Genomic DNA, 23,996 nt, shown 5'->3' with positions numbered 1-23,996 from the left:
AGAACAGGAAGAGTTTAACTCTGATCAGTCTTAGAATTCTGCTCAAACCTAGGCAAGGACCTTTCAGAATGACACTGTGCATTTGAGAATTTAACTTACTAGATATCAGATGGAAAAATGTAAAGCCTAGGCATGTTTTCACACGCTGTTTTACAGGAACCAACCATGTTTTCACCTATTTTTCCCCTATATTTCTCTTGCAAAAGGTCTAAATAAACCAACTGAGGCTCCTACATAAATGGACCATTTGCTGAACACTGAATTAAAGCCATTTGTGCTACTGGGACAGGTGGAAAACTCAAAGCTTTACCTGTAAGACTTTTTGATATCATCTGAAGTGGCATTTTTGTCCAGCCCCAGCACGTGGTACAGGGACTCCCCAGAGGTAGAGAGCGAGCGTTGCCTCTGGTCTGCCATCTTGAGCTAACCTGAGGAGAGAACTGGCCCCTGCAGAAAAATAATCATTAAGAAATGCTTAAGCCAAGGAAAAAAACCAGACCTCTTTAAGCAAACTGTCCTCAAAAACAGAGTCTACACACCAAGATTCAGCTTTTATAAAATGTGCTTTAAAAGGTTCTTTACACAGGTGGAAGGTAAAAAGTTATAAAATTCTGTGAATTATCAGTGAAAGCAAAGATTACATTGTTAGCACAACCGCCCTGAATCCCCACTGTATAGAATCAACTCTTCTTTCAAAAAACCCCAAATCAAGAGCTGTGGTGCAGCTATAGCTATGTACTGCATAACACATCACTCAAGTCACTGCATCTCTTTTCTTAGTCTTAATATTAAGATAATGTATTTGTGATAATACCTATAAAAACCACATGACAACAGAGAAGTTGCTGTTGAGGCTGCTTTTTTTGCACCACACTAGCATAGGAGTAACTGACTTTATTTGTATTTTCTATTTCAGATATTACATTAAAAAACCCCAAAAAACCAACCTTCCCCACAACTCCCAAATCCCAGTCTCCCATCTTTACACCAGCACCAGGTCAAACAGAATCCTTAGACAAATCCAGTGTGACCAAGGCTGTGCATTCCACAAGGAAAAAGGGAATGTCTGCCCAGAGAGGAGATCCCCTCTCATAATTTAAAGTTGTGGATCCAACATTTAACATGCATTCTAGTTAAAATCATGCTACTTGCACATGGATTAACCTCCTGCTCCACATCTGAATGTGACAGACCCCAGAGGTGTCCCCTGTGCCATGCCAGGAGCAGATCTGGCTCTGCCCTCTCCCACCCTGAGCAGATCAGCTTTGCTGTTCTTTAGCTGCAGAACTGCAGCCAGGATGAGCATCCAAGAAAAGACTATTGGCTATTTTTGGATTATGTCATTACAATTAGCCCACACCAGATTATGCAGCCTTTGAAAAAGATATTTAAAGCAGCAGACTTTTCTAATTTAACCCTATGTCTTATATAAGAAATTAATAACCTCAGCTTTCACAAGGCTGGCTGAAAGCCCTCACCCCCTGCACTGCCTGGGTGGAGCTGTGACCACACCTCTGCTTCTCCCAGCACATGGGAATTGTCACACCCACAAAGGGGACCAAGTGACAAGGATGTGGACAGACACATCACCACTGTCTTGTTCAGCTCAGACCCTGCTGTTGATTCTCTGCCTCACTTGGCCTCTCTGACTTTACATCCATTTAACACTGGTCACCAGGTCCAGCTGTTTTAACTGGAATACAAACTCTCAACTAATCTCCTTCAAGAAGCCTTTGGCAATTCTACCCAGTTTAATTTAAAGCTTCCTATAGGAGGCTATAAATTATTACTATTAATAATAATTTGTCTAAACTCTAATTCTCTGGCTAAAAATTCAAACTACACCGCAAATCTGAAAGGTGAATGTGTGGTAGGGAGAGAAAATATTTTCTTTTCAAGGACACTGCTCAGTACCAAAAGCTTTCTGTATGGGAGGAAAATTACTGAGTGCTGCAAGACACAACACAAACAACTCACTCACTTGGTCATAATCTGATTCAGGGAAAGGAAAACCATATTTCAGGAAAGAAACCCTCCACCAGGCACACAGCAGAGGCAATCCCCTGGGCCAGGTTTCCCAAAGGCAGCCTCCCAGCCCCCTCTGCCCCAGAGCTGAGGTCAAACACTGATGATCCTGACGTGTCTCTGATAATCTACCTAACCACAGCAGCCTGCTCCCGCTGCTTCCCAGGCTCCCTGCCCAGCTCCTCCTCCCTGTGCCCATCATCACCTCCTCCCACCCTCCCAGGAACCTCCCTGCAGCTCCAGCACACCAGTGCCTGCCAGCAGCTCCCTGCCAGGCAGTGTCTGTCACTACTGCTCTTGGACAGGACCTGAGAAGTCAGGAGGGGGGAAAAAAGCATCCTGATTGGAATTTTACATGTTGATTTAGCCCTTCTGAAAAAGATGCTGCTTCAAACAGGAGCTTCCCAGGGCATTATGGACATTATTGCTAAAAGCTGCAGCTCTATTTAAGCATAACAAGCTTCCTGTAACATCAATCCAGCGTGGCCTTGGTGGACAGATGCTGCAGATCACAGCCATACACCATGTTCTGCTTAACAAAATCTGCACTGCTCAATTAGGGCCAATTTGTTGAATAAAAATGAATTCAGTTTGACCCAGGCAGTCAGTCTGCAGGCACAGGGATACAATTCCACACTGCTGCATCCTTAATTGCTTCCATCTGAACAGTGCTGGGGATCCACAGCTGGGTCTAATGGGATGCTAACATTTATTTCTCCAAACTGGTATGAAATGGACACATTGGCCTTGGCAGAAGAGTGGAGGACAAGGCAGGGATGGGAATTCATCTGGGAAGCTTTTTGCTTAAGAGAACAGAGGAGTATTATCACTAGGAATGCAACCTTTGGCTTTTTAAATATGAAACAGACAGCAAAGGTGCAACTTGTTTAAGTTCTGAGTTTTCCTAAACTCAGGTAACATTTCTCCTGCTGTTTTCACACGTGGCTCTAATTCACAATCCTGAAAGCTGCCCTGTATTTTTAAAAACTGTTGTGTTCAGCAGCAAGAAGCCATCTGCTCCCTTTTCTAACCAAGCAGGATGCCCTGAAGAGGTTTCTCTGGGAAGGCTCTGGAGAAAGGTAATCTCCTGGATTAAGCAGCAGAGTGTTTAACCATCTGAGTACCACAATATCCTGCCTCAGTCAGCTCTACCACAACAGGCAACTGCTTTCAGCACCACCTTGCTGAAAAGACTCAGATTAAACCTGGCAGGTTATTTATGGAAGTCACCCTTAATGTTCTAAATACATCTGTGGAAAATTCAACCTTAGAAACACTAATTTGCTTTTCAGCTTCCCAAAAGAACCCCATCAAGTTTCATTAAACTGGTGATACCTTAGTTTCTGCCAGGTCTGCTGACCCTTTTGGAAGTTGTATTTAACTCATTAAAATGGTAAAGTGCTATTACAGACAAGGAAAATATAATCAATAGTTCTCTGCCAGTTTAGGGAATTAAATACTCACAGAACATCCCAAATAATGGCTGCACTGAAAAGGGTGACATCAGATCTGGTGGCCAGAAGCAGGGAAGGAAGAATTAAACTCTATCTGATCTACTGCAAGATGCTGCAAAGAATTTCAGTGGAAGCTGGCAGTGAGGGGGATACATTTTCCCAAGAAAACATGCTGGGCTGTGTGGCAGAATGGAGGGTGGAGGTACTGACCCTGCTCACACAGCTTGGGACAACACTGACCCACCACTGCTGGATCCAGGAAGGGCTACCTTGAAATAAAGGGATGGAAGGCTCATTCCATGGACAACAGCCACAATGTGCCAGTGCCATCAGCCTCTGGAAGCAGACTAATGGAGCAGTTCTTCTCATCTCCCTCCAAGGCTGAAGCACTGAGTATTTATTCCAGAACAAAGCTCTGGAAACTGTACTTCTCAACTTCCACTTTCCCCATCTCCCCCTGTGTAGGTCACACAGCACTGCTGTCCCTTGAATTTCCTTGCTGGAGGAAAGGCTGCTCCAGGAAGGAGTTGTGGCTGTTCAGCTGCACAAAAGGGGCACAGGATACCAAACAAGGTTGGCTTTAAAGATCTCCAGCTGGAGCACAATCTCTGGAATTCTAATTTTCTCCATGCCTGTATACTCATCAGTTTAAGTTCCTAAAATTAAATAAAATAATGAAATCACTCCCTGAATGGATGTGCCAACACCCAGACCTGTACCCAGGTGCTGCCCACAGCATTACAGTGAGCTGTCTACACACAGTGTGGGGAATCTGGTTGGAAACAGAAAGTGAAATCCCTCTGTGAAGGAGAAAATCCACCTCCTGCTGACACAGTGAATGATACCCACTGGACACAGGATAATGGGAGGTTATTAACCTTAATGGATATTGTTTGCAAAGGAGTTTGGTTAAAACCAGCACACAACATCCTCCCAAAGTATCATCAGTAACACAGAGAACAGAGGAATCCCCAAAAGGGAGGATAAGGACCAGAAGGAATGACAGACAGACTCAGGGACTGCTGGACAGGAGGAGGTTGCTGCTGTCCCAGCTCAGCCCAACTCTGCACATGTCTGTAACAAACTATCAGGAATGCTGTCCAGCCCTCTACAATTACAGTTTTAAGAGCATATTAAAAGATTATTAAAGAGTTCAGCTTGGAAATTATATTTTGCCAGCTCTTAAAGTCTAGTTGATACTTTATTATACAACTTTAGGAAGCACTCGAGTATTTTAGGAAAGATTTGGACTCCACAAAGCACTGCTGCTAAGTGGTAAAATATAATGTTAGTTAAAGCTAAGATTCCAGCTTTGCACAGATTTCCAGTGCAGAAAGTAAACTGCAGGTGTTAATCTAAAACTGAATTATTCTATTCCAACCAGTATTTATCAGTAAAAGTCTAAATAAAAACACCAAGCCTGAAAGCACTTCAGTAAATATTGATTTGTCACAGAAAGGAAAAAGCACCACTGGCCTCCACATCCTGTCCATCTGTCTCAGAGTCACTTAGAGTTGTCCTCACAATCTGGTATTTTTCAAGGGAGAAAAAAAAGAAAAATATTTTTAAAGGGAAGATGAGAGAAGCATACACAAGATTGTGTTACCACAAAAAATATGAGGTGTTTTAGCCTTGGCTTCCTGAGGTAGTAAGAGATTTTTGTAGGAAACATTGTTTCCTCAGCAATATTTTGCATTTAAATGAGACACAAGAAATAAAAAAATCCAGAACTCACCTGGTGTCTATTTTGAATATTCTAAGTGATAGCAACCTTCACACACTTCTCAAACTGATTCTCCTAAAGACAAAACAAAAGCAAATTAGTTGTTCACCAATTCTGAAGTTGAGGATTCATTGATAAACTATCATCACACTACTGGACAGTAAAAACACAGAAGTGTTTTATAAATATTTGTACCACAAGTACTAAATAAGTTCCCACAATGTCAATACTTGTCTTTAGAATGGATAAACTGTCGAAATAAATGACAAATATTTAAAAACATAGAATCAAGACTCTATGGCTTGAACCAGACCTTCAGTCTCATTTCCCCAACTTTTATCACGGGAAAGACACACACCCACCCAGCTGCATGGAAACTCTAATAACCACTATCTGTTTAAGACATTGGACTTTTTCAACGTAGGCCTTTGTGAATACATGTTCTGAGAACACGAGAAGCACGTTTTTCAAGTCTTGGTAATCTGTTGTGCTGTCAGAGAGAGACTGCAAAGCAGCTTAGCCAGGACAGCAGACCCCAGGCTCCAGCACTGGAGCAGCAGGCACAGCCTGCTCTGGGGAGCAGCACCAGCTCCTCCTGCCAGGACACATTTCCACCAAGAAAACCATGGTGCAGAGGAAAACCAGTCTCATTTTGGTGTACAAGGAGGGAGAGAAGCTGGGATGACCCAGCAGCCCACACTCGGCCTTCCAGCAGTCAAGCTCCAGATCAGCCATCCCAAGGAAATTACAGAGCAAGAGCAGCCCAGGAAATGCTACATGGTGCTACAGAAAAAATCAGGGAAACTCACTGCAACAGATTAAAATACCTTTCTGATTAAGCAGGTGCAGGACACATCTAACCCACATTACCAATCACAAAGTCATTTATGCATTAGATGACTGAACAATAAACCTCGTGAGCGGAACTTCAGAGCAGCTTTTACCTGGCAAGTCATCACTTAATTGTCACACAAACCCTTTCAAAAGCTTTCAGAGAACAAGCTCTGAAATCACTTGAGAAATAAACTCCCCATTGAAGTAATAATTATGCCTTTCATGAGCTGGAAGGTTCCAGCATGGCAAACAGAGATGTTGGGAATACACCCAGGGAGCTGCTGGCTTTGCTGCCCAGTTGCTTGGTGCCATCTGTAAGAAGCTGCTTGATCCAGCAACACATCCCTAAGTATGAATGAACCAAGCAACAACTCAATAATCAGCTTATTGTTAATGGATCTGTTTAGTTCCTTTGACAGGAACCAGCAAAGGACTTTTCCCGAATAATGAAATGCGGGGAGTTAAACTTTCCCACTCAGAGCCTGTGCAATACCAGGGGGTGGGTTAACTCCCCAAGGAAAAATGTCCTATTTTGTGAAGCTATAGAAGCTCCCAGGTTCTCTGCCCACAGCTTTCTTTATTAAAAATAATCCACAAGAACATTATTTAAGCATTTCTAGAAAGCTGCAGATTGTTAATGGTGTTGGCAACCAGAATTATGGCTCCCTACCCAGATGAAGACCACCTCAAATTGTGCCACTCATTCTGCTTCAGACAGCAAGCCCGATCCAAGTATGTTGACAGTCAAAGTATGTTCAATTTATGGAAATAATATGAGTAGAAGAGGGAAAAAAAGCAAGGTCCAAATGTAATTTAGAGACAAATGAACTTTGAAAAAAATGAGCTATCCTGCTAAGCTCAGAACTGGGCATGTAATGATGTAAATATCATATTATGTTGTGTGGATAGAAGGTTCAAATATAAGATCCTGGTCCAGGCCTGATCAAAACTCCACCAGCAGAAAAGTTAGTATTTTTTTACAGCACTTATATATATAATAACCAGCCATGCAGAGACTCAAAAACAGTCAAATGTTGTCTTAATCTGGATGCAAGCAGCAGTATTTCCTTCAGTCTCACAGCTATGCCAATACCAAGTTTCATTAAGAGCAGGCAGCCTGATTTACAGCTGAAAATAACCAAACAAGACAAAAATAAATTCCCAAGGAAACTGCTTCTTGTAAAAATCAAAGTACAGGAGAAACCCATGCCAGGTACTTCGCATCCTCCCAGCCAGCACTGAGCCAGCCCAGCGCCTCCCAGGGGTTCACTCCCTCAGTTTCTGTTGCAACTGGCAATTCCAATTTAGTGACTCAGGAATGTTTTGATCTCCCCATCCAATCTCATTATTCAGCAGGCCAGATCCACTGACCCAGAGCTCTACATAATACCCTGCTTGTAATTACTTGTAAATATCTCCCCTCCTTATTGCATGATATTCACAATCCGAACAAAAGCAGAGATGAAAGGACAGATGCTGGGAAAGGAACAGGAGTGTTCAAAATCCACATTCAAAACCAGGTTCAACAACACCCACAAGAAAGGAGGAAGTCTGGGGACAGGAATACATAAAAGTTGAAGAATCAGAAAACACAGAAATGAGTATGAAAATTAGAAGAAAAAAGATTAAAGAATGATGAAGATAAAACCAAGCAAAGCTACACAAATGCAAACTGAATTCAGCAACACATTAAAACTGTGGTAAATTTTGTAACACAGAGGAAGAAATTTGCTTGGGGAGGTTGCATGCTCTTGCAACCATTTTGCTCATAGCAAAACCAGCTCTTCCAGCCTTATTTGTGCTGCAAATTTGATCCAATTTATGTACTGTTGTATCTTCCCCATAACTGGAATGATAAATCTGCTCAGCATCCTTTCCTGCTCTACCCAAGAGACAGATATTGCCTTCTCCTTGCAGAAATCAGACATGTTCTCAGCTCTACTGGACAAGAAGTATATGTGTTTCTTGAGAACTCAAACGTCCTCTGAGAGATGCAGGATAACCCTTTTTACTGAATAATTCTACTGACAGAATTGTCCTCATCCTGCTCCATCTGTTGTTACCAGAAAGGGGAATTATCTTCAGCATACATGGCTTCAAAATCCATCTCCACCATGTACAGGAGCTGCATCATAGTTAGCAAGTACTGAAAGAAATGAGGCTGCAATTCAGGTAAATAAAATAAAGTGTATCAATATACAAAACAGAAACTCCAAAGTCTTTATTTGCACATCCCTTCTTGCTTGCATGACTTGCAAAATGAATCATTACTGGAAGAACAATGTGAAACAGCTGAAGGAAAGCAATCTGGCTAACAAGTGCCTGCAGAAGACCACTACTATTTTAAAGCACTCTTCTTCGCCCTGTAACTGTCTTAATAAAGCTGAAATAAAGATTTTTTTTTTAACCTAGTAATCAGAGGACCAACATTTTATATTTTATTAAAGCACCCAAGAGTGTGTTTTGGCATTGCTTATATTTTTTACATCACAGCACAAAAGTCTTTCAGCTGAATTTTGCTATTCAGTTTGTGACCTTTTGATAAAGATCATGTGAGAGATCTCATATCCATAAAAACACTCTGTTTTAACATATAAGCCCTGATGGAAAGCTGAGTATCCAGGGAATTAATGTAAATGCATATATCTCCTGAAAAAAAGGAACTTTACTGTGTCCAAATCCATCTGCCTTGGGAACAGAAGACAGATCTCCTACACTGAAAGATTGTGACACTAAAACCTTCATTAAATTCTCTTGATTTCTTTAAAACAATAGAAACACAGCTTTTAAATAACTGAAATCTGGAACAATACACTTTTTCTGTTAAATTCACATTTGAACTGAGGTAACATCCACCACTGCTGACTGCAAGAGAGGTTCCACTGAAACTTGTGACAAACTTAACTACAGCGACACAGAGTTGTTTCTCTAATGAGCTTAGCAGATTAAAATGTAACCATTTAAGTCTGATTGACCAACCTGTTATAAAGACTTGTGACCTTTTACCCTACACAAGAGTAAGATTCAAACCTACTAAAGAAGGCTTTCCATATTAGGGGAGAAAATATGAAGCAGTGGATTTGTATTTTCTATCCTCTCTCCTCAATTAAAATAATTACTCTAAAAACCTGGGGGGGATGGGGTTAGTGGATTCCCTACTCAGGATTTCATTGCTCCTATTTAATCTTTCAGCAATATTGAATTATTGTTTATGACATCACAGTAGTTTATGTGCAGTGTGCAAGCATCACAAACTGCACATGGCTATAAAAAACCCCACATCTGCTTACTCAGTTAGTTAAAAATCTCTGAAAAATCAGCAGCTGTGTTTGCTTTGTTCATTATTACTCTTAATTTTTCCTCTCTATAAATAGTTTTTGAATGACTGTGACTACTCACTGCAAGTTCACCAGAAAAAATGAGACAACCCACAACACTCCCTGCTGTGATGAGTGATGCTGATGCCACCTTTCTGAAGAAATATCTTCAACTTCTTCAGGGACATAAAGCCCCATTTCTGCTAAATGGGTTGTATAAACTACATCAATAAAAAACCCTCATATTGTTAATGACTATATCAATATAGCCTAATCTTTAAAATATAAAAGAACTCTTGGAACAGATGGGTCTACTCACATAAAAATTAGATTTACACTATTATGTCACACCTGTAGGTAAGACAACTAAAGGCTTTTAAATAGGAAGAAAAAAAGAAGTCTATTGTCTTGTGTAAGAAAAGGTTGAGAAAATCACATCAGTTGTCAAAACATGAATCCCTTGACAGACTGTTACAAAAAGAGAATTTAAGGAGATAACGTTGATCCTTTTTACAGCACAGGAGGCGTCTGCCTGGTCAAAAAGAAGGAACAAAGTGAGGTTACAAAGAACAGCAAAAAAGCCAAATAAGCAGTTTGAGACACAAAAGGAACAGAAAGGAACACATCTTTCAAATTACAACTTGGCTGGCGAAGGGCAAGAAAAAGATTTATCCGAAATTAACTTGGAAGGGCAGGGGAAGGTGGTTCCTCTCTGTGCTCATGGACAGCAGAAAGAGATGGAAGGGGAAAAGTTCATTCCTACTTGCTTTTCCTGTCAGTTGAGGCAGAAAAGATAAATGAGGGTTCCCCCATACGCACAATTTAAACAATGTAAAAATATGGCCTTACAAACTGCAAAACATAATCAAAAATTATTTTACACCTAATTTGGTGTTAGAATTGCTTTGTCAGCAAATAAACACTATGAACACACTTGGCAGTTTCAATCATAGCCTTTTGTTAAAGATATTGTTAAAGATTTTTGTTAAAGATTTTGAAATGAAGACTTTATTTTAATGAGTAAAAAAGCAAAAATGAAGACCAGTTTATGGCAACAACTGAAGGCAATACTCGTATCTTCACCCTGATCTAAAATGATCCACTCTGGTGCTTCCCTTTTGAGAAACTTCACCTATTTGCAGATTATTAATCTCTGCTCTTTAATGGTTGTCTCCCACCAAGCACACAAATCTTCCACTTAAAAAGTTATTAATAAAAAGGCAAAATAAGCAGAATTGAGCAGCAGAACTTACAGAGATTTTATATTTTCCAGAAACAACCACCCAGCCAACTCAGGAGCAGAAAAGCCAAAATGCTTTTATGTGATTACCAGGAACCCAACGTCACTGCCTCTGTCAGAGCCTTTCTATTTCACAGGATATCAGGTTTTATTCTAAAAATTAAGCTTATTTATTTAATAATAAAGGCAGAAAGTAAACTTCCCCTCTCCCCCATTTACTTTTACCTCTTGTATCCAATCAGGATCTCCAGCCTAATGTGAAGCATAATTATTCAAGCAGCACATGTATCCACTCAGTTAAGGTCCAAAGGCTTTAGTTCCAGAGATTATTTCTTCTGCAAAGTTAAAAAATTAAGCATATCTAAAGATGCTCACTTCTCCTAATTGCTCAACTGGATTTCCCCAATTTTTGTGGAGGGTGGGGAAGAGACTATTTGATTATTTCACTTCCTCACAGAAACTGAGCAATTGGTGTTGTAAAAGATATTTTAGGCTTGAAAAAACAATCAAAAACCCAAATAAAAACAAAACCAATAAAACATCACCAAGAGCAAGGGGTACTCTAATTAGAAGTGGGGCATAGGCTGCAGGTAAAACCCCTCTGAGCACTGGCAGGGGTGAGCAAAACCCAAACAAACCCCCAGAAACTATCTCCAGGAAATAGACAGATATAGATATGTAAGTAGTGGAAGGCATTCTTCACTTCATGCCACAGATTTCTCACCTCTGGGTGGTGTCAGGTGTTACAGAAAATGGTCTAAAAGCCACAATGAGATGAGTTTCATACTGCCCCATTCAAACCCCCAGCACATGGACATGAAGCATGAAAGAGCTTAAAGCCACAGAATTCCACAATAAAATCTGAACTGACCAGCACAGCTTGTATTACCCAAAACTTCTACTTCTTGTTTTGGCAGGAAAATTCAACCAAGTTCCTTTGAAGGCTGGGTGATGCCAGAGGTGATGCCTTCACTGCAAATATTTCTGTTTATTCTCGGGTGAATTAAACCAGAGCATATGTAAAGGGGCAAACACACAGTAAATCAGAGAAGAAAGCACCTTGGGGTACAGAACACATTTATTCCCTAGTGATCCCAAATTCATCCCTATGAATACAAAGCTATTGTCACAATATTCTTATAATATCCCCAGAATAATACCCAGTACACCCCTGCATGTTGGAGCCAGCTCTTTCAGCTACAAATACCCAAACAAATCACAGGGCTGGATCAAAACCAGCTTTAATTTAAATTGGCATTCTCTTACAGGAGAAAACTCTTTGGTATTTTCTAACCATACAGTGTGGTTTCACCAACAAAAAGATTTATTTTATACTACTCCCCCACAAACCATAATGATATTTATTTCCCCTGTTCTCTCACTCTGCATACATTTAATCTGCAGACTGCCTGATGAAGGATGTCCTCAGCTCCACCACTCAGTCTAGCAACAGTATTATTTCATGGCTGCTTAAAAAGAAAAGAAAAAAAAAACAGTCCATAATTTAGAAATAATAGGGCAACAAAGAATGTATTTGTCCTCCTGATTTTCCCACTAACTCACTGGTGATTTAATAAGTAAAGACACAGCTTGAATTTCAGACCATAGACTTAGGTTAAAATCCTGACACGTCAGGAAAAACCATGCTCACACTTTATTTGTAATTGAGTTTTCTAACACTGTAATTGGGCAAGAATTAGAACACATGTAGATTTTATACACTAGGTTTTCAGACAGGAGTCACATTTCAGAGGGCTTAGAACCAAAAGGCCATATTATACTGGGGCATAATTTAATCACTTAATCAAAGCCCATTCCCAAGGCCTTTCAGTTTCAGCACAAAGTATGGAATGATCACATTTAGTCTTTTTTCCACCTAAATAACTGGTAATAAAGTCAGAAAGCCCTATGGATAGTTTTTGACTGATGTTTTTATTCCTCCCTCTGATTTTCACTAACGCTGGAGCGTGACAGATGTCTCTTCAGTCTGCCTGTACCCCTGATGTGATGCCATCAGTACAATGTTAAACCAGGGTCATTCCTACATGTATTCCCCAAACCAAGGGTATGTCCTCCTGGAGATCCTTAACAGGAACAAAATTACTTGTAAAATAGCACCTTTCCTCATTTAGGATTATTTTAAAATAATATTTCATACATCTACACATTTAAACAGCCTTAAAACAGCAAGAAGAGTGAAAGTCATCACAGATTCTTTTTAACAGCAAGAGGGACACCCTGGCTTTTATATGGAAAACATCAAAAAAACATGTCACAGGAAGAAATGTGGTTTTTAGATAAGCTGCAGGAAACCAGGGTAAGGAGCTGTGCATTGCAGGACAAGCACAGGAGATGCTGGGCTTTCATCATCCAGGATGTTGCACACAACGTATATTCCACGCCAGGCCCAATAACAAAGTCACGTTGGCTGCTGGCCCTGGTGTCCAAAGCACCCAGGGAAATAGTAAGGTAGGCTTGGAAAATCACCCTGTGCACCTTCCAAACACCTGATTAATTCTGACTGCCTGGTTTTCCCAAGTCAATTGTCAAGAGCCAATGCTGTGCCAATCTAAAAGTGCAACAAGAATGAAGTGAGCGAGTGTGGAAATCAGGAACTTTGTCTGAAAAGAAAAAGTGAGACTTCATTGAGGAAAATAAATATTTTCACTAATTACTGTCCAGACAAAAATACTTCTGTGGAACATGCATTTATTTTGCTCAGTGATAAAAATGGTCTACTCCAAGCAAGAATATTATTTCCCAGCATTACCAGGAGAACATTCAGAAGGACTGACTGACCAGTGCTTTGTCAAACCAAACACCAAAATGATAAAATAAGTTTTCTAAATAAAAGACATGCTTCAGATCCTACTTTTCCATCACCACTCAGACCAGAAGAACTCCAAGACACACCTCAGAATTGTACATGTGGAGAAAGCAGGGCCCCTGTACAAGAGAACTTTTTAGAAATCACATGGGAAATATTCCTCAAGTTCTCAAAGAACAACAATTCAAAATGGACCTGGAACTTAAATCCATTCACTGCTCTGAACAGTAACTGAATCTGGCTTTTAAATTCAATTTAAAACAGGAATATTTCTGGTTATAGTTTCCCAGAAACAGGTCACCTCAGATTTCAGTGGGTTTCATGGTCCCTTCCCTCCTCCCCAAGAACAGCAGGTGAGGAGATGCCAGGGAGTGCTGGGAAGAGTGCAGGATCCAGGACCTCCAACCAAGGTCCCACCAACCACTCCAAACCTCTTCCCCAGCTCACCATACCCACAAGGGGCCCTGCCCAAAATGCCACACAGATCAAGTCAGGAGAGGTGTGTCAGATGGGCCCAGTGTCAGATCAAAGCTGTCAGTGTGACCTGGAACTGCACTGGGTAACTCCAGTCCTGGTGGATGTGGACTAGAGCACATCTTAAAAAAACCCAAACCCAGCACTGCTTCAATTCCCTGTCCAGATGATTTCACAGGGATCCCATATGGCCTTTGTGAAAGCACATGAACACTTAATAATTTTATTCCCCTTCCACCTGCTTTTATCACAATGTCACATGTCTCCCAAAGGCAGACTGCAGTCCAGGCTCTGAACAGGATCTTACACATCCCATTTTGTCTGCTCATTCCCCTTCCTGAACTTCTATCGGAAGCAAGAACATCAGCTTCCATGATGACCTTTGAACTACAGAGACGAAAAATTAAGACATTGCTCACAATATTTTCAACAACAATCTCTTAATTGCTTACCCTCAGGAAACTCTGGAAGCAACCTGAAATTACAAATATCTCATTTGGTGGGGCCTAGCCTTGGTGGAAGGAATTTCTGGCACATTCAAGATTATGGCAGATATTATCACTAGAAACTGCCCACAACCTCTGGAGTGTGGATCCCAAATTCCCCTCCTTTCCACAAGCAGCTTTAAACCTAATTATGTAAATGTCCATTTAGGTACGTTCCAGTAAATGTCCCTAAATCCTCAAGACATGAGAGGCAAATATGTAAAGAAAATTCTCTGACAACTGACCCAGGCAAAGGCCTACATAAATAAAACTGCACAGCAACAGAAAAACCTGCTAAGATATAAAATAAGTAATGGCAGATGGAATGGAAAAGAATATTTTCATTTGAAGTACAGCCAAAAAATTAAAGACATAAAAGGGGAAATGCAAAGAGAAGACCTCTGTGAGTTTCTGCTTTTTGAAACTGCATAATAGGCCACTGTAATGACATCAGAGAACTCTGGGCTTCTCCTGCCCCCACTGAAAAACGTGAGCAATCTGTACATTCCCTTTTTCTACAGATTGCTCCTTAAAATTAACAAAGGTTCCAGAATTCCTGACTCCGAACACAACTTTAGTGAGACCCAGATGAAAGCAAGGAAGGACTGTGAAGTTCCCTGTGACCAAAGCAGAAGCAGGATGGTGTTTGAGTGCTCAGTTATATAAATAAATATTCTCAGAGGGAAGAGGAAGCCCCAAAGGCAGGAGGGGAAAATGTGGGGTGCTGCTGGATCCCTGGTTTGTGCTTTTCTGCCACTGGTCTCAGACACTGCCTGTCACTGCAACCAGATCCACTGAACTGTTCACTTGCATCACTCACTGGTCAGAAGCCATCACCACAAAAATACCAATTAATGAATGCAGCCTGATGTCACAAAACAGAAAAAAAAGGTTCCTTAGGGATGCTTTGGTAAGAAGCAACCAAATGCCACTGGGTTTGTTGTTTCTTCTGCCATTTGCCCAACAAAGTTTAGATGATGGCACTGAAGTATATTAAAAAATAAAAACCCAAACAAATAAAGAGCCCAAATTTTTCATTGAGAAACTCCATTCTCATTTATAAAACCCTTGAGAAGATTATGAAAGAGGAGATGCAGCTGCTAATTTAACTCAGGCCTAGAGGACTCATTCTGTTTGCACCCCTGTGCACCACAAACCCTCAATTTTCTCCTCTCAATACTTGCACAAGAAGATGAGAAACTTGCACCCAGAGGAAAAAGGCACATAAATTTTACTGAATTTGGCCCTACAACACACTGAAAACACTTCACCATTAATGAAAAAGGCAGAAAAAGGCTTCAAAAAGGCACATTTCAGTGCAATGCAGATACAAGGTAAGAGGACTTAAAAGCAGTTGCCAGGACATAAGAAATTTTAACATATGATAAAACAATCTTATTTATGTTCTCCCAATTAAAAAAATGTATCAACAATGCATTAAAACGCCACAATTAATGCCACTAATTATAATTAACTATTCTATGCAGAAAAGAATGGTAAGCCTTTTTATTGGCTACCATCACTTTATTAAAAACATTTAAGCAATCTTGATGCACCTTCTGGAACACAGGTCTTTCTATCAGTTTGCATGGCCTGAAATAGGAAGCAAAGTGCCTCCAAAGGTAAAACATGCACTTTCCAACCACTGTGCTTTGTATGTTTTTATTGATTAAGAGAATATTTCAACTGAGATTCTAAGGAAATCCTAAGATATCACAACACTGAAACTCCTTTCTTTCAAGACTGAAAGCAGCCACTGGTTAACCAACCACCATCACCACAGAGCTTAATTCAAACTACTTCAATTATCAGAGCAGCTGGAAAACAACTTCTTCAGGTGGAAAGGAACAGTGCAATCCTTCACGTTGGTCCTGGGCACTGGGGATGTTCCTCATCCCTCCCTCTGGATTCTGCCATGAGCCAGGTGCCCCGAGGCCCAGGTGGGCACACCTGAGACAGGGGACAGGCTCTGCAGGACTCTGTGCCATCTGCTGAGAAGGTGGGGTCACCTCACAGAACTCCAGCCAAGCCACACACTCCTGCTCCTGGAAAACATCCTTCTTCTCAGGCCAGTGGAGAGCAACAGAAGAGCCTCATCTTCCCAGGAGAGGCAAAGCCAAACAAAGAGACTTGCACAGCTCGAGTGCAAACTGTGAGGGAAATCAGTTAATGCAGTAAAACTACCTTAAATTAGTCCTTGTTTGTGGTGTGAGAGGAGAGCAGTGGAGTTGCCAGCAGATGCCAGTTTGCATGCTCTGAGTACTGGAGTGCTCAGTCTGGGTATAAGCTCTGCAGAAAAGTTCTGGCAACCCATTTCCAGACATACTGAAAAATACTTGATCTGGTTATTAACAATACTTACAAAAAGATTACAAACTGGCAAACTGATAAAAGAGGAAAATATGACAAATATCAGAGGCAGTTACTGCTCTGTTTTTCTAAGTCAGGTTGATCAGTGGATAGACAGGATTTGCTGAAGGCCCTTCCAGCCTTCAGTTGTGCCTGCTTTTCCAGGGAGGATATTCTGGCAACTGAGTTCATAAATTCAAAAAAACAGTCAGAAGAGCAGCTTTTATATTTAACCTAAAACATGATTTCTTAAGTAATCCAGTTAGGTTCCCATTCATACTCCCTGTCACACTGTTCAACACAGACAACAATCCTTCTTGAAGCTCATCATGACAGGAACTACACTGAACAACAGCATCAGAGCTGACAACCACCACCTGCCAAACACAGAACCTGTGAGGCCAAGGGACCTCAACACCAGTGCTTGTGCTGTGGGGCTCATGGAACCCCAGACTGCTTTGGTTTGGAAGGGACCAAACCTTTGCAGATGATTTATTTCCACTCCCTTGCCATGGGCCAGGACACCTTCCACAAGAGCAGGCTGCTCCAGTCCAGTCTGGCCTTGAACACTTCAGGGATGGAGCAGCCATAGCTTCTACACACAGTCTGTGCCAGAGCCTCAGCATCCTCACAGGGAAGAATTCTTCCCAAGTACCCAACCTAACCCTGTCCTCCATCAGTGAAGCCATTCCCCCTTGTGCTGTCACTCCAGGTCTGGAGTCACTTTGGTACTGGAAGGGCTCTAAGGTGTCCCTGGAGCCTTCTCTTCTCCAGGCTGCACAACCCCAACTCTCTCCAAAGCAGAGCTGCTCCAGCCCTGGGAACATCTTCATGCCCTCCTCTGGACTCCCTTCAGCATGAAAGTTCTTAAGTCATTCTCTGGTACTGCTCCATGTTTTCCAAAGTAAGAGGATCCCACGTCCCTCACGGACTCCATGGATGCCTTCACACGGCGTGAGAAGCTCATCCCTATCCCAGCTGCACTCCAAGGCTGTTCCCATCATTTGCAAAACAAGCCTCTGGCAGGCTCCAATCACCCTGGGCAGCCTCCCTGCTGCAGCCAGGTCGGTGATGGTGCCACCTCAGCCACAAACCAAACCAGCTGCCTACAACCCACTGCAAACTGGGACAGGCTACCAGCAGAGCAGGAGCTGGGTCCCTGGGCACTGGGAAAGACTGAAACAGTGTTTATACTTCCTGGGAATAATCAACATGGACTATGGTCTACACCAGGAGAAAAAACACGCTATGAAACTTTACTTTTTTCAGGCACTGATAAAGGATGGTTAAATATAGCACAAAGCCACTATGTGGAAGGAGGGGAATCTTCCACTTGAGCCTCCAGCCTGCAATTTATCAATGCAACACATCCAAAATTTAGGAGGAACACAACCATGTTGCAGCATCTCCCCTTTCACCTAAACACTATGGACAACCCCCAAGACAAAATAAATGAGGGAGGGAGAGAAGTATTTATTTATGCTTACAAAAAGCTGTTTGGCTGAAAATCCCATCTCCAAAGCTCAGTTCTCCACAAAGCAGATTCTGCACTGCCAGCAACATGACGAATTTCTCCAAAGCCCTTAGAGCATGGTGAGAAAACCACAGGAAGCTGCTCAACAAAAATAAACTTCTTTTCATCTTACACTCTATATATTAATGTCAATTTCTCTTCCACTCCAGCTTCTGTTTCCCTTCTTGTCTCCCTCCCAGAACACAGCATACTTGACACATTAGAGCTAATTCATTAAAGCAAATGAATTTGGCATCTATTTCTCAGGATCCCTTAGTCAGATTAGGATTCTATCATATTCCACCAAAAGCACACAAAAATTCAAACACTGATCCTAGGCAACCTGAAACCAACAGATGCCTGAGAAGCTGAAAACGCCTCTAATGAAACTGCAGTCAAAAGAATAAATTCCACTTCAAGGAGGCTGCTACAATTCAAGAATTTAAATAGGTCCAATCCTGACGCATTTCCAAAGGAAATCCTTGCAGCTCTGCATACTTTGGAGAGCTTAATTTACCCAGAGAAATGGGTGAACCACCACTGCTCAGCCACTGGGTGACTGCGGCCTGCAAGTTTTTGCTTCAAAAGCAGCAAACTAACACGGTCTTCAAGCACACACACAGCATTTCCCTTTCCTGATGATAAGCTGGCACGAGGCAAACATCAGCAAGGAGAATTAGATTATTTCACACCGGTCTGAGATGATGTGCCAAATTTATGCCTTTTTTTTTTTAAGCCTTACAGCAGCACAGACAGCTCAACAGCAACGTCTCACAGGGCACAAAAATTAACACCCCAATAAAAACGAACCTAGAAAAGACAAAACCCTTTGGCTTTCCCTCTTATGTCAGACAGGATGGCCTTCACCTTGCTCCCCAGGGAGCACCAGCTCCACCAGTGCCCACATTCCACTAATAAACTCAAGGTTCTGTGCCACTGGTGTGGAACAGGCAGGTATTGATACAGCACAAAAGCAGGAGCGAGGCACTACCAGGGAATCCGCTGCCTCCGTTCGGTCCGGTTGCGTTCCGTATCTCAGAATTACCTGACCGGAATTCTTAATTTGAGAGCCAGAAGACACTGCACGAATAAACAGAAATATGCTGCCTTTGCAAGTTTCACGTTAGAAAGGCTGGATTTGCTTCCCGCCGCTGGTACGTCATTCATTAACCACCTCATCAGCCGAGCGGCTACTAATTATTTCGATAAAAACGAAGCAGGATAACGTAAGGAAAGGGAAAGGGAAATCACCCCGGCTTCTGGAGCGAGCCGGAGTGATTCACGGCTCCCACACACAGAGATGACTTTCATTTGGAATTCACCTTCCCAGGCCTTTTGTTCGGGGTTTTTACCCCCTGCTCCGAGGAGCGGAGAGGGGGGCGCGGGCCCCGCACCGGCACCGGGGACCGGGGCGGGGGGCTCCGGGTGCGGGGGGCTCTCGGTGCGGGGGGCTCCGGGCGCGGGGGGCTCCGGGTGCGGGGGGCTCTCGGTGCGGGGGGCTCCGGGTGCGGGGGGCTCCGGGTGCGGGGGGCTCCCGGGGCGGGGATGCTCGGCGGGCGATGCCCCCGGGCACGGAGATGCCGGCGGGCAGGAAGACACCGGTGGGCGCATCCCCACCTTCCCCCGGTCCTCCCGCCTCGCCTCGCCGCGCCCCCCCCCGTCACCGCCACCGCCACCAGCTCCATCTTGGCCTCCGCCCGCGGCCCGGCCCCGCCGCGCTCACCTGCGGCCCGCGGGCGGGCGGGCTGGGGCCGCACAGCCCCGGGCGGGCGGGGGCGGCCCCGCGGGGCGGGCGCGGCTCCTCGGGGCCTGGCGCGGGGCCCGGTCGCGGCGGCGCGCGCGCTCCGTCCTCAGCGCCGGTGCCGCCGCCGCCGCCAGACACCGACCGGGACCCGGCCACGGGAGGGGGCGGCGCCGGCGCACTGCGCATGCGCGCCCCCGACACGCAGCGCCCCCGCCGCGCGCGCGCGCTCTGGCGGGCGGGCACGCGGCCGCAGCGCCGGGAGCGCGCGGGGGAGATCCCGATGGGAGCGGAGGGGGCGGGGAAGAAAGGACGGGGGGGGGGGGGAAGCGGGAGAGAGCGCGGCAAAAGTGAAGCTTCCCTGACCGGGAATCGAACCCGGGCCGCGGCGGTGAGAGCGCCGAATCCTAACCACTAGACCACCAGGGAGTGATGCTGGGTGTTTTCGCTCATGGTATTTCACTTTCTGCCTCTGCGGCCAGCCGGAGACCGTGACACGGTGGGACCGGGGACTGCGGTGCAGGGGGCGGGGGCTGCCATCCATCACAGCAGCCGCTGGCTGTGGCACGGAGACCGGGATCTGCAGCGGGGCTGGCGGCTGCGGCACAAGGATCAGCGAGGCTTGGGCTGCAGCTCGCCACAGCAGCCGGTGACCGCGGCACCGGGAGCACCGGGTGCGGGGCTGTGACACGGGGATCTGCGGGGCTGGGGGCACTGGGGGAGCCGGAGGCCTGGGCTGCAGCAGGGCACGAACACGCCCAGGACATCACCCGTGTGCTGGGGCCTGAGGGCTCGCTGCCTTTAGGGCGCTGTCGCTCAGCCCGCTGCCCGCACACCGACCCCAGTGTGCCCGGGCAGCACCTGCACCCCCGCCCTGCTCCGAGAATCCCATCCTGCCACCCACCCAGCCAGCCCCACTCCGGCCCTTGGGGTCCCCAGGAGCTCAGTGCTTTCCCTTTAACCAAAACGAGTGCTTACAATTTGGGCAAACGAGGTTTTTAAGCTCATGAGTCTGTTTTTCCCAGTTGCTCATGTTTCCTGGCATTCCTGGCTGTTCCCTGGGAAACAAGGCTATTTCCCAGTGTTAGGTAAAAACACGATTTCCACCCATCCAGTGCATCCTGGAGCAGGTGACGCTGGGGTGGTGACCTCAGGAACACTGGTTCCAGTTATGCCTCCCATCACTCCAGCATGGTCCTGCTGGTGCGTGGCTTCTCCACGAGGCTCTAATGGCCTTTCCCGTCTGCTGCCTGTGACTCACGTTTTAAAGACATGAATGATGATGGATCCTATTTGCCAACAGAGTCATCACCATGAATCACACACCCACACCATCTCCTTGCTCCAGCTCCATCCCCAGCCCAGCTCCTGCACTTCCCTGTCCAAAACACCAACCACTTGCAGGGCTCCCCAGCACTGACCTTGGATCTTGCACAGAGTCTGCACCCAAGAAGAGATGCTGAGCCCACCCCAGCACCCACGGGGGTGCAGCAAGTGGGCCCAGGCTGGCAGCCTGGCTCTGGACACTGCCTGCTCGGCCAGGATGAGCACAGGCTGCTGGAGTGCTTGTACAACCCCTCTCAGACCATAAATCTCAAATCCCTTTAAAAACACTTGCTGTGGTTTTGGCTGAGGGTTGGGACATGGTGCCAGCAGGGAAAAGTGGCTCCTTCCTGTTTTTTGTAGTTACTTACTTTTTGATTCTGGTGTTTATCTGCTTTGTGGGATGGAGCCCTGTGCCCACACCTCAGCCTGGGTGCTCCCAGCAGCATCTCTCCTGCAGGATCACGTCTCACACCAACCTGTCTGTCCTTAGCCCCACTTGGAGAGATGTAGTTTTACCTAATTAAGTGATGTAGGAAAAATACCCCCAACCTTCAAAATAAACACCCAAACCCCACAAAACCAAAACCAAACCCTCATCACCAAGCAGATGTCCCAAGGCTAGCTGGGCATCCTGCCTCTGCAAACAGCACTCTGAGGATCTCTGCTGGCCTCTCCACAAGCTATTTGCCTGCTCTGCACTGCCCTTTTAAACTTGGAACCAGCAGCTCCAGCCATCCATCCTCAACCTCCCCGTGCTGTGCTGTTTGACTGCCAGAGCTCCCATGGAGGTGACTGATTCCCTGAGGTATCACGCTGCCAAGCCATGCCAGCACCCCAGCTGCAGCTTTTCCACATTAGAAACTTCTCCAACCTCAGCTCCCACTGCCAAGGTCACTGCTGGGACTGCAGCCCCATGCTCCCAGCTCAGGAAAAGGGCATGAGGAAGTTTGGAATTCACCTGCAGCACCAGCCATGGGGTTTGCAGCTCCCCAGCCCAGAGAAACAGCTTGGGAATAGTGTCCAGCGTCTTGGAAAGGAAACATCAGACTGTAAATATTATTTAGTAAATTCCCTCATGAGAGAGCATCCACAGAGCCAGCAGATAAGCCAGAGGGACAGGATGGAATATTTAACTTGCTTCTCGCCTCAGGCTGCTGCAGGCAGTTGGTTTTACCTGATGAGTTCACAACCACTCAAGAGAAGATTTCAGTGCTGTTAGAACAAGACAAAGACATTCACCCCATTTTCTCCCAAAGGAATTCTTTATTGACACATTTCCTCAGTCTTTATCTTAAAGAGAAACAGTTCCATACCCAAGCTCCTGCAGTCCCCATTTCACTGGCTCTGCTCCTCACAGTTCCAGTCAAAGGAGGAGTGCTCATAAACCACACTCTACACTCCACTATGGCCTAGTACATCTGCCCACTAACATCTCATCCCACATCCCCAGGTCTGCAGAGGGAGGGGAGCAGGGGTGGGGGAAACGGAGATTTATCAAATCAGTGTCAAAACTTGCTTCTCTAAAGGGTCAGAGGCAGTTCAGTCCCTCTGGGGTGATTAACCACTAAATCTACCCAGATATGTACATAAGTTTAAAGACCTGAGTAAGTCCCACTTCGCCTCTAAGGCACAGAATTGCTCACTCTAGGTATTTCTACATGGAGGCACCTTGCCTAGAATAAGTTCAGGCCTCTAGGAGAAAACTTGGAATTTGTCAGCTCCTGAGCAATGAAGCTGGACATCAAAAGAGCAAAACATCCAGCCCCTGGAGGGACTGGGTGAGCTCCATGACTCTCTGCCAGTTTTGTAAACTAAAATTAGAGCTGGGGCTTTCAACTGAGAAACCCATCCAGTCACAGCCAGATGTACCAGCTGGAGGAGCCCTCAGAGAGCAGAGCAGAGTCCCTCCAATGGTATCCATATTCCAGCCTTCAGAAATTCCTCCTCCAACAATGAAGGGATAAGCTGAGAAGGGAGAAGCAAGTTTCATACACTCGGGAAACAGAGTGCACCACTGAATTTAACACAAGAACTGGCTTTATAAACATGCTGCTATGACTGCATGATGCAAAACTCCAGTGCTCAACAACCAGCTTTAGAACCCTTGCAGTCTCCTCTACAGAAAATAAATCATAAACAAGTAAAGCATAAGTGATGTAAGGCTTGCAGTTCAGCTTCAGAGTCCAAGGGAGCATTGCCCTAATATGCAAAAGCTTTTTTTTTGTTTGTTTTTATGCTTTATTTCTTTAAAGTTCATTGCATTTAAAAATAAAGATTCTTAGTTTTGTTAAAGCTAGAGCATTAGTGTAACAACGAGGCAGTTGCTAAGTGAAGTTTACCTTTTAGGAGCCCAGAAAAAACCTCAACTGTTTACCCCACTACCCAACAGCTCCAATGAGAGCCAGAGAAAACAGTAACAGGAGAAGCCTGGGAGCTCCCAGAGTAGCCCACACAGAGAACGGAGCCAGAAGCTGAAGCTAAGGTGCCCATGCAACTTGGCTTCTCCAGTTACTGCCCTCCTCATGCTGCTCAGGGCCATGTGTCTGCTCCAAGCCATGTCAGACAAGGGAAAACTGTTTGCATCCTCAGCAGTGGCATTTCTGAGCTACTTTAAGGAAACTCCAGCTTACACGCTCTCCCAAAAGGACAGCAGTGATACATTTAATCTACAAACTTTAGTGTAAAATA

At 44.6% G+C, this 23,996-nt stretch overlaps 1 protein-coding gene and 1 non-coding gene across 4 annotated transcripts in view; both read right to left on the bottom strand.

Moving 5' to 3' along the window:
* Window positions 1-20,130, bottom strand: part of DNAJC5 (DnaJ heat shock protein family (Hsp40) member C5) — a 30,992-nt gene extending 10,862 nt beyond the window's left edge. Inside the window, exons 1-3 of one of the 3 annotated variants that reach the window (XM_064391979.1) lie at window positions 19,965-20,130; window positions 5,215-5,277; window positions 311-447 (exon numbers count right to left, since the gene is read on the bottom strand). In XM_064391979.1, coding sequence (XP_064248049.1) covers window positions 311-417 — 107 coding nt within the window. In that variant the 5' untranslated portion in view covers window positions 418-447; window positions 5,215-5,277; window positions 19,965-20,130. Of the gene's footprint in view, window positions 1-310; window positions 448-5,214; window positions 5,278-7,042; window positions 7,062-10,818; window positions 10,910-19,964 lie in introns of those variants that run through there. The other 2 variants (XM_064391980.1, XM_064391981.1) reach the window with 2 other exon arrangements.
* A 209-nt stretch (window positions 20,131-20,339) lies between these two features.
* TRNAE-CUC (transfer RNA glutamic acid (anticodon CUC)) lies at window positions 20,340-20,411 on the bottom strand. The gene has a single exon. It is a non-coding gene; the product is annotated as a tRNA-Glu (tRNA).
* Between the last annotated feature and the right edge of the window lie 3,585 nt (window positions 20,412-23,996).

The sequence above is a fragment of the Passer domesticus genome, chromosome 16, assembly GCF_036417665.1.
Source record: "Passer domesticus isolate bPasDom1 chromosome 16, bPasDom1.hap1, whole genome shotgun sequence".
In the NCBI taxonomy this organism is placed as follows: Eukaryota; Metazoa; Chordata; class Aves; order Passeriformes; family Passeridae; genus Passer; species Passer domesticus.
The sequence above is the reverse complement of the archived record's forward strand: the minus strand, read 5'-3'. Positions and strand labels throughout refer to the sequence as shown.